General features: G+C 50.6%; 1 protein-coding gene across 1 annotated transcript in view; it reads left to right on the top strand.

The window, feature by feature from the left end:
• The first annotated feature begins 1,018 nt into the window (after window positions 1-1,018).
• FGD1 (FYVE, RhoGEF and PH domain containing 1) overlaps window positions 1,019-10,470 on the top strand; it is a 48,954-nt gene continuing 39,502 nt past the window's right edge. The window contains exon 1 of the mRNA XM_003917763.5: window positions 1,019-2,122. Within this exon, the coding sequence (XP_003917812.2) occupies window positions 1,816-2,122 (307 nt within the window). The 5' untranslated portion in view covers window positions 1,019-1,815. The remainder of the gene's footprint in view (window positions 2,123-10,470) is intronic.

Below are 10,470 nucleotides of genomic sequence, written 5' to 3'. Positions count from 1 at the left end.
AATACAAAAAATCAGCTGGGCGTAGTGGCGGACGCCTGTAATCCCAGCGACTCCGGAGGCTGAGGCAGGAGAATCGCTTGAACCCAGGAGGCGGAGATTGTAGTGAGCCGAAAGATAAGTAGGAGGTGGGAAAATGAAGACAGTTGGGTGTAGGCAACTCTTTTGAGAAGTTTGTGGAAGAGAAGAGAAGGAGGTGGTTGGAGAGGGAGAATTCTTGGTAATTGTTTATTTGTTTTTAGATGGAACAGGCATGAGTATGTTTAGATGCTGTTGGGAAGGAGCAAGGACAAATTCCTAGGCTTCGTAGCAAAAAGTCAAGAGCTTCCTCTACGGTGGCTTCTGTTTACTCTCTGCAGTAGGTCAGGTTATTTGCTGAGGGTTACAGAGCAGATGGAGAAGTTGGGGGTTTGAGGGGAAAGGAGGTCTGAAATGGCCACTGTGGAGAACGGGAGGGAGAGCTGACTAGTAGGGTTGTGGGTCAAAACTGAGGGCCTGGTAGAAGCTGGGAACCATGGGTTTATAGTGGCACAAATCTGTGAAGTTGAATAGTTTTCTCCAGCAATGTTTAGCTGCCTGGGCGCAGGCATGGAAAAGGCGGACAGTTGGACTGATTCAAGATTGGGATGTTGCCAGACGGATGCGACAAATCAGGGAACTGAGGGTATTTAAGAAAGTGACTAAGTAAGGGACCATGATATCTGGTTTGAGCAGAGTGAAGGAGAATCAGAGACAGGTCCTCTATGAGCTCAGCCCTAGGAACACTCGGGAACATGCGGAAAGGCTTTTGGAAAAGAGAGTGAAAGGCAAGCAGAGGGGAGAAGACCTGAGATGGGATGGAAGGGCAGATATGGGGGAAGGGGGGTTGAGCCCGGAGACTTGCCTGTGGGGAAAGCAGGCTGAGGGGGAATTTTTTAAGGGGCAGGAGGGCCTTGAGAGCGGTAGCAGCGAGAAGTGAGGCGGCCCCGAGCGAGGGGGCGTGGTCAGGCGCAAATCCCGGGCGAGGGGGCGGGGCCCCGGTAACTGGGTCCCAGCGCCGCTGTGGCTGCGGCTGCCTCTGCGAGGCTCCCGCCTCCCCACCCCCTTTCCCAGGGCTCCTTCCCGCCCGCCGCCGCCGAGCCCCAGGCCGAGGCTGGGGAGGACACTGGAGCCCGGCCCAGGCCGTTCTCCTGCCCCAGGGGCTGGAGCATCGTCTGGGACGACTGGCTGAAGGCGAGCCCCGCAGCCTAAGCGCGGCGCACACGCGCGCCCCCGGCCACCGCCGTTCTCTTCCCTCCTCTCTTCTCCCCTCCCCTCTCCTCCGCCCCCGGCCTCGGCTGCGGCGGGAGGAAGAACGCTTTCCAACCAGCCAGGAGAGCCCAGATCTATTCCCATTCGGGGAGAAAGAAGAGACCCCGCACTTGGATCCGACCGACTTCTCGCCCCGGGGCCACGGAAGTGGCTCGCAGTCTACGAGAGAGTCCCCGCCGAGCGTAGCCCTTCAACCCTCGCCCAACCGCAGCCGCATAGACAGCGCTCCCCAGCGGGCCCCCGGCCCCGTCGAGCCCACTCCCCGCACGGGGCCGGGGCCGGGGCCGGCGATGCCTGGCACGGCAGCGGCGGTGGCCGCGGCTGCTGCTGCTACTGCCACCGCTGCCACGGCTGCTGGCCCGGGCCCGGGCTGGGGGCTTGAGTCTCCGCAGTGGGGCTGAGCCCGCAGCCCCGCCCCCCGATCCTGAGGCCGCTGCTCCGCCGGGCGCCGGGCCTCCTCCGCCCGCGCCTCCGCCCCAGGAGCTGGAGCCAAGCGGGGAGCTCGGGCCCCGCGCCCAGGCCCGGACCATGCATGGCCCCCAGGCCCCGGGGGGCGCCGGGCCTTCGGAGCCCGAACACCCGGCCGCGAACCCGCCGGGCGCCGCTCCGCCGGCCTGTGCCGACTCGGACCCTGGAGCCTCAGAACCCGGACTGCTGGTGCTCAGGGGCTCAGGTTCGGCTCTTGGCGGCCCACTGGATCCCCAGTTTGTCGGACCCTCGGACACCAGCCTGGGTGCTGCTCCAGGCCACCGGGTCTTGCCCTGCGGTCCCAGTCCACAGCACCACCGGGCCCTACGCTTCTCTTACCACCTGGAGGGCTCGCAGCCTCGGCCTGGTGAGTGAGTGACCGAGAGAGCATGGGAGCCCGGGCCACGGGCCTGGTACTGGAAGCGGGTTCTTGTTCTCGAGTCCTCTAAGCCCCACCTCGGGACAGGCTCCCTTACCTCGGCCCTTTGGGTCCCCTCAACCCTCTTCCCCTCCCCACGCCCCTTGGCCTTGTGTCCAGTCCTTTCAACCTCTGTCCCCATCTCCTCTCTCTGTCCCTTGTGCCCCTCAACCACTCCAACCCCCTTCTTGTCTGTCTGCTGAGGCTAATGGGAGAGGGAGCACTCGCGAGAAAAAGAGGGAGGATTGCAAGGCAGCAACGGATATTTGGTTGGGGAAACCAGGGTTTAGTTTGGAGAACAGAAGAAAAAAAAGGAGTCTTCCATTTGCCAACCGCCTACATTGTACCAGGCACTGGACTGGGTGCTTTACGTAGATTTTCATTTCAGCTGCAGGAACCCTCATGAAGTAGATACTATTAGTCCCATTTTGTAGGGAAGGAAACTGAAGCTCAGAGAAGTTAAGCTACTTGCCCAAGGTCACACAGCTAGTAGGGAGCCAGGATTTGAACCAGATCTATTTGTGTCCAAAGTCTGTGGTCTTTCTGCTTCCCCACACTGAGGCTGGAGACCATGAAAGTAATGCCAAGCCTTCTGCTTATGTGATTTTCTCCTGTACTATTCAGCAGCCCTGGAGTATGAGCAGAAAAAAAAAAAGAAGGATAGTGGATTGATCCAAGGTTGGGATTTTGCCAGGTGTGTGTGGCGGGAGAGCAAGGGAAGGAAGGAGTAGACGGTGCTGATGAGAGAGAAAGGTGGAAGAGGTGGGCCTTGGGAGTCAGGCTAGAGGAGAAGGTTGGAGGGGCTGATAGGTAGGGAGACAGCAGAAAAGCCAACAGAGGCAGAAGCCAGTTGTAGCAGGAGCTGGAGAGCTGCAGGGCCACGAGGTTGGTTGTGATGTGAAATCAGGATGGTTTCTTGGGTTTGAAAAGGTGGAGCAGCTCTAGGTCAGGCTGAGGCCACAGACCACTGCCTTTGTGCTACACAGGCCTAAGTGTCTGAGGAGCCCAGCAGGACCTCCCCCATATGGGGACATTCTCTCTTTTTTTTTTGAGACGAAGTCTCGCTCTGTCGCCCAGGCTGGAGTGCAGTGGCCAGATCTCAGCTCACTGCAAGCTCCACCTCCTGGGTTTACGCCATTCTCCTGCCTCAGCCTCCCGAGTAGCTGGGACTACAGGCGCCCGCCACCTCGCCCGGCTAGTTTTTTGTATTTTTAGTAGAGACGGGGTTTCACCGTGTTAGCCAGGATGGTCTTGATCTCCTGACCTCGTGATCCGCCCGTCTCGGCCTCCCAAAGTGCTGGGATTACAGGCTTGAGCCACCGCGCCCGGCCGGGGACATTCTCATATGGGCCTGAGCCCAGGAGCCACAGAAGAAGAGCACAGCACATCTGCCCTGCCTTCCACTGGGACTGAAGGAGTTATTAAGCCTTTGGGGGCTCCCGGGTTCACACCTCAGGTTCCACAGATCTCTGGGACCATGGCCTTGCACCAGGTAGCAGTAGTGAAGTATAAAGCATGGGCAGGATGTACCTTTTGCTGCCGTCATGACCTTGGGCTAGGCATGGAACCTATGGGAGATTTCAGGGGGCTCCTTCCGTGTGGGCTGAAGATAACCAACTGGCAACAGGCCCTTAACGCCCTGGCCTGCATGTTACTTCTGCTGGCTTTCCAAACTCCCCTTGACACTGTGTAAAGTCAGTGCCTTTTTTCAGATGCCAAAACAGGCCACAAGCACTCCCACCCCAGGACTTTGCATTGGCTTTTCCTTCTGGCTGGAAGCTCTTCCCCCAGCCCTCTCTACCTGGCTTGCTCCTCGTCTTGCATGTCTCAGGTCAAATGTCACCTCTTCCAAGAGACCATCCCTGACCACTTTAGGTGGGGCCACTTGTGAGCCTCCATCAGAGACTGTGAGTGTGCTTCCATCCTTGCGCTTAGTACAGTCTGAAATTATCTTATTGTATGTGTGTACTCGTTTATTGCCTGTCTTCCTTCACTAGAATGTGAGCTCCATGGGGGCAAGGCGACTATATCTGTTTTGCTCACTGTTGTATCCCCAGCAACTAGCACAGTGCCTAACACACGGTAGTTGCTCAATAAATCCTCATTAAATAAATGCCTAAACAGATACTAAAGAAGCACATAGTAGGCCCCGCAGTAACTACTGCCTAAAAGAAGGACACCAGGCCGGGCGCGGTGGCTCACGCCTGTAATCCCAGCACTTTGGAAGGCCAAGGCGGGTGGATCACGAGGTCAGGAGTTCAAGATCATCCTGGCTAACACGGTGAAACCCCTCTCTACTAAAATACAAAAAAATTAGCCGGGAGTGGTGGTGGACGCCTGTAGTCCCAGCTACTCGGGAGACTGAGGCAGGAGAATGGTGTGAACCCGGGAGGCGGAGCTTGCAGTGAGCCAAAATCATGCCACTGCACTCCAGCCTGGGAGACAGAGCAAGACTCCGTCTCAAAAAAAAAAAAAAAAAAAAAAAAAAAGGACACCAAATTCCTGCCCTCTGGATACTCTTGATCTGAAAGTCAGTAGCTGGGCAATGTCTGGACCCCTAGTCTCTGGCCTCTGTAATCAATACATGGTGATGATTCTGAGTATGCCTTCCCAATCCACCAATTCATTCAAATTACAAATCATAATACCCTTCCTAAACCACTCTCCTCCTCCCCAAAAAGGCAACACAGAGTTCCCAGGATCCTTTTCCCCAACAAAGTCCCTGCCTCTGTAATTGCATAGTGGGTGTCTTTTTTTTTTTTTTTTTTTTAATTCAAGATGGGGATTGCGAATAAGGCAAGTGTCAGGGAAGGACCTGGCCTCCTATTCTAACTAATTCACTTTGTGACCCTGAATGAGTGACTTCCCTTCTCTGAACCTCAGTTTCTTCATCTAGAGAATGCAATGAGGAGTCTATGAGTTAATGGTTGTAAAGCCTGCAGCATGGTATAAATCCTCAGCAACCAGGAGTTTAAAAAAAATAAAATTGAGTTAAAAAATAAGAGAAAAACCTTCTGAAGAAGAGGCGGAGGAATTACTCAGGCCCTGACTAGGTGGGCGCCGGGCCATGTGATTCACTGCAGCATGGGTTGTGAGAGGCCCGCCTCCCCCACTGCCCAGCTGGCCCAGGGGTAGGCACAAGTGACTTGACTTCTCTCTCCACAGGACTCGCCTATAATTGGCCCTAAGAGGGCAGGGTTAGTGGTTGTAGGGTGTGTGTGTACCAGAGAGAGAGAGAGTTTCCTGAACTTCAATTAAAGGGTTGAAACATTCTGGTCCACATGTTAAGATTTCCATGTGCCTGCTGACTTCCTCCCTAACACTGCTGAGACCTTTATTGAATCACCATCTTCAGGGCTCAGTGGCTCATCCTGGGGGTGGGGGGAGGCTTTTAAAAATAATAATTGTATCTTATCCATGTGAACAGCCTTGAATTGCTTCAAAGTGCTTTCTCTTTTAGTGATCCTGTCTGCTTCTTGGTGGGGAAAGGGACAGTTGTTATTATGCCGATTTTCCAGGTTGATTAAACCGAAGGGTCACTGGGAAAACCCAGTGAAATGCCAGAGAGGGGTTTGAGAGAGTCAGAAAGTGGTTTGCTTGCAGGGGTTTGCAGAGATGGCGGCTCTATTCCTCAGGGTTGAGGCCTAGAATGTCCTTCCAGATGCGGGGATTGTGGGGATATTGGTGTCTGACCCTAGCTAAGTCAAAGGAGTTGTACCTGATGTTAGAGCCGTTTTGTGGGTAATGGGGGAAACTGAGCCAGTTGAGGGGGGCAAGAGGAGGGGCTGACTCTCATTTGGATCCTGAGGCATCTTCAGAGTCTCCAAGAGTAAAAATTGGAGTTAGAAAAGACCCTAGATACTGTCTCATTTTGGGTTTCCCGAACTGAGTGAGCATCAGAATCTCTTGTTGACCTTAAAAAGAAATGTGATTCCACACTCCACCTCAGCGCTCCAGAATCTTGGGGTTGACAACCAAGGAATCTATTTTCAAAAGCTCCTTAGGTGATTGTGATGCACAGCTTGGAGTGGGAACCACTAGTTAAGTCCGTTTTCCAGATGGGGCAGTGGAGGCTCAGAGAGGTAGTGATTTTTTTTAGCCATGGTCCTACAGTGAGTCAGCATCATTAGGGCCAGGAGGATACATCGGCCTACCCCTCTAAGGCCCTTTCCCCAGGGACCCATGTGGGCTTCTGTTAACTCACTCCTAACCCCAAATGGAGGCACAAGATTAAACACAAAGGGAGAGTCAACCTCTCGCCCTCGTACACACAAACACTGGCTGCCTCAGTTTACCCCTTATTCTCAGCTCTCGTGAATGGCTGCCATTTGGCAGTTCAAATTGGAAGGCAGTTGCCATTCTGGGACTCTAGGCAGAGGAAACCCTGGCATCATCAGTGCCCAGTGCAGGGTCTGGCCCTAAGAAAGGGCTCTAGAGGGGTGTCAAAAAAGGGTTGTAGAGCTAGAGAAGAACATGGAGGACAATTCAGGTAAGAGGTTCAGTGGGAGCAAAGGCAGCGAGACATGGGGCACTGGGGAATAGGGCTAGTATTGGGAGGAGTGGAGTGACAAGGCTGAGAAGGAACTTTCTTCTGAGGACGAAGAGAAACCATCGAAGGGTTTATTAACGGGAATGATGTGCTCAGATGGGGGTGTTTGGAAGCTCTCCCTAGCTGCATAGGGAGAATGGATGGAAGGGGTGCAAGAGTGGAAGCAGGGAGACAGGCAGGTGAGTGTTGCAGTCTTCCCGGAGAGAGGTGATAGTAGCTTGGGTTAGAGCGATGGCAGGTAAGGAGGGTAAGATCTGAGAGATATTTAGATGCTAGCATGGACAGGCCTTGGTAGTAGCTTGGATGTAGAGGCTGAGACAGAAGGCAAAGTCCAGATTGCTCCATGTTGTTTTCTGAAACCAACTGCAGTGACCTGGTGGATGTTGGTGGGGCCATCTATATACAAGAGAGGGAGGAGGTTTGAGGGAAGATAGTAAATTGTGTTTGAGACAAGTTGAATTCGAAACGCCTGCGGGTACATGCAGGTGAAGATGGCCAGCAGGCATTTGTGGGTTTGGTTCATTTTTGTTTTTTACTACCCAGGATGATCACTTTTAATATTGTGGGCTGTTTTCTGCTAGATCTTTTTCTACATATTGGTGTGTATTTTACATAATTGAAATCATATTATATGTTCAATTTTATATCATGCTTTTTCATTTAATGTATTTTTCCAACATCATTAAAAACTCTTCATGAACTTTTTTTGAACATTTTAATGACTGCGTAATAATATGCCATTGTATGGATTTACCATAATCTTTTTTAAAACTTTTATTTTAGGTTCAGGGGTACATGTGCAAGTTTGTTATATGGGTAAACTGCATGTCAGGGGGATTTGGTATACAGATTATTTCACCACCCAGGTAATAAGCATAGTACCTGATAGGTAGTTTTTCAGTCCTTACCCTCCTCCCTCCCTCCACCCTCAAATAGGCCCCAGTGTCTGCTTTTTGTTTCTTTGTGTCCATATGTACTCAATGTTTAGCTCCCATTTATAAGTGAGAACATGCGGTATTTGGTTTTCTGTTCCTGCCTTAGTTTGCTAAGGATAATGGCCTCTAGCTCCATCTGTGTTCCTACAAAGGACATGATCTCATTCTTTTTTATGGCTGCATAGTATTCCATGGTGTATACATAACACATTTTCTTTATCCAGTCCACTATTGATGGGCATTTGGGTTAATTCCATGTCTTTGCTATTGTGAATAGCACTGTGATGAACATACATATGCATGTGTCTTTATGGTAGAACGATTTATACTCCTTTGAGTATATACCCAATAGTGAGATTACTGAGTTGAATGGTAATTCTGCTTGAGTTATTTGAGAAATCACCAAACTGCTTTCCATAATGACTGAACTAATTTACATTCCCACCAGCAGTGTATAAGCATTTCCTTTTCTCTGCAACCTGGCGTGTTATTTTTTGACTTTTTAGTAATAGCCATTCCGACTGGTGTGAAATGGTATCTCATTGCAGTTTTGATTTGCATTTCTCTAATGATTAGTGATGTTGAGCATTTTTTCTTTTCTTTTTTTTTCTCTGTCACCCAGGCTGGAGTGCAGTGGCTCTGTCTCAGCTCACTTCAACCTCCGCCTCCCAGGTTGAAGCAATTCTCCCACCTCAGCCTCCCAAGTAGCAAGATTACAGGTGCTTGGCACCACACCCAGCTAATTTTTGTATTTTTAGTAGAGACGGGGTTTCGCCATGTTGGCTAGGCTGGTCCAGAACTCCTGACCTCAGGTGATCCAACTGCCTCGGCCTCCCAAAGTGCTAGGATTATAGGTGTGAGCCACCACGCCCGGCCGATGTTGAACATTTTTTTCATATGCTTATTGGCCACATGTATGTGTTCTTTTGAAATGTATCTGTTCATGTCCTTTGCCCACTTTTTAATGGGGTTGTTTGTTTATTGCTTGTTGATTTAAGTTCCTTACAGATTCTGGATATTGGACCTTTGTCAGATGCATAGTTTGCAAATATTTTCTCCCATTTCTGTAGGTTGTTTACTCTGTTGATAGCTTCTTTTGCTGTGCAGAAGCTCTTTCATTTAATCAGGTCCCATTTGTCAATTTTTGTTTTTGTTGCAATTGCTTTTAGTGCCTTCATTATGAAATATTTGCCAGGTCCTATATCCAAAATGGTATTTCCTAGGTTGTCTTCCAGGGTTTTTATAGTTTTAGGTTTTACATTTAAGTCTTTAATCCATCTTGAGTTGATTTTAGTATATGGTGTAAGGAAGAGGTCTAGTTTCAGTCTTCTGCATGTGGCTAGCCAGTTATCCCAGCACCATTTATTGACCAGGGAGTCCTTTCCCCATTGCTGCTTTTGTCAATTCTGTCAAAGGTTAGATGGTTGTAGGTGTGTGGCCTTATTTCTGGGCTCTCTATTCTGTTCTGTTGGTCTGTGTATCTGTTTTTGTCCAGTACCATGCTGTTTTGGTTACTGTAGCCCTGTAAATATAAAGTCGGTAGTGTGATGCCTCTGGTTTTGTTTTTTGTTGTTGTTGTTGTTGTTTTGTTGTTGCTGTTGAGACAGAGTCTCGCTCTGTCACCCAGGCAGGAGTGCAGTGGTGCAATCTCAGCTCACTACAAGCTCCGCCTCCCGGGTTCACGCCATTCTCCTGCCTCAGCCTCCGGAGTAGCTGGGACTACAGGTGCCCACCACCACGCCCAGCTAATTTTTTGTATTTTTAGTAGAGATGGGGTTTCACCGTGTTAGCCAGGGTGGTCTCAATCTCCTGACCTCGTGATCCACCTGCCTTGGCCTCCCAAAGTGCTGGGATTACAGGCGTGAGCCACCGCGCCTGGCCCTTTTTTTTTTTTTTTTTTTTCTTTTTGAGGCTGAGTCTCACTCCATAACCCAGGCTGAAGTGCAGTGGCATGATCTCAGCTCACTGCAACCTCCTCCTCCCTGGTCCCAGTTCAAGCAATTCTCCTGCCTCAGCCTCCCAAGTAGCTGGGATTACAGGCACACACCACCACGCCCAGCTAATTTTTGTATTTTTAGTAGAGACAGGATTTCGCCACGTTGGCCAGGCTGGTCTTGAACTCCTGACCTCGTGATCTGCCTGCCTCGGCCTCGCAAAGTGCTGGGGATTACAGGTGTGAGCCACCGTGGGTTTTTTGTTTTGTTTTTGTTTTTAGATGGAGTGTCACTCTGTCACCTAGGCTGGAGTGCAGTGGCATGATCTCAGCTCACTGCAACCTCTGCCTCCAGGACTCAAGTGATTCTCCTGCCTCAGCCTCCTGAGTAGCTGGGATTACAGGTGCCCACCACCATGCCTGGCTAATTTTTGTATTTTTAGTAGAGACGTGGTCTCTCCATGTTGGCCAGACTGGTCTCGAACTCTTGACCTCAGGTAATCCGCCCGCCTCGGCCCCCCAAAGTGCTGGGATTACAAGCTTGAGCCACCATGCCCAACTGGCTTTGTTCTCTTTATTTCGGATTGCCTTGGCTATTTGGACACTTGTTTCTATATTAATTTTTAAATAGTTTTTTAAAATTCTGTGAAGAATGTCATTGGTAGTTTGATAGGAATAGCATTGAATCTGTAAATTGCTTTGGGCAGTATGGCCATTTGAGCGATATTGATTTTTCCAGTCCATGAGCATGGAATGTTTTCCCATTTGTTTGTGTCATCTCACAAGCAGACGTTTGGATGTAAGATTGGAAAGCTCAGGAAAGAGGCCTGGGCCAGTGATGTTTGGGAGTTTTCACCACCAACGCATACCATGTATAGAT

Source organism: Papio anubis, chromosome X, assembly GCF_008728515.1.
Source record: "Papio anubis isolate 15944 chromosome X, Panubis1.0, whole genome shotgun sequence".
NCBI lineage: Eukaryota > Metazoa > Chordata > Mammalia > Primates > Cercopithecidae > Papio > Papio anubis.
This window is presented reverse-complemented; position numbering and strand designations above follow the sequence as displayed.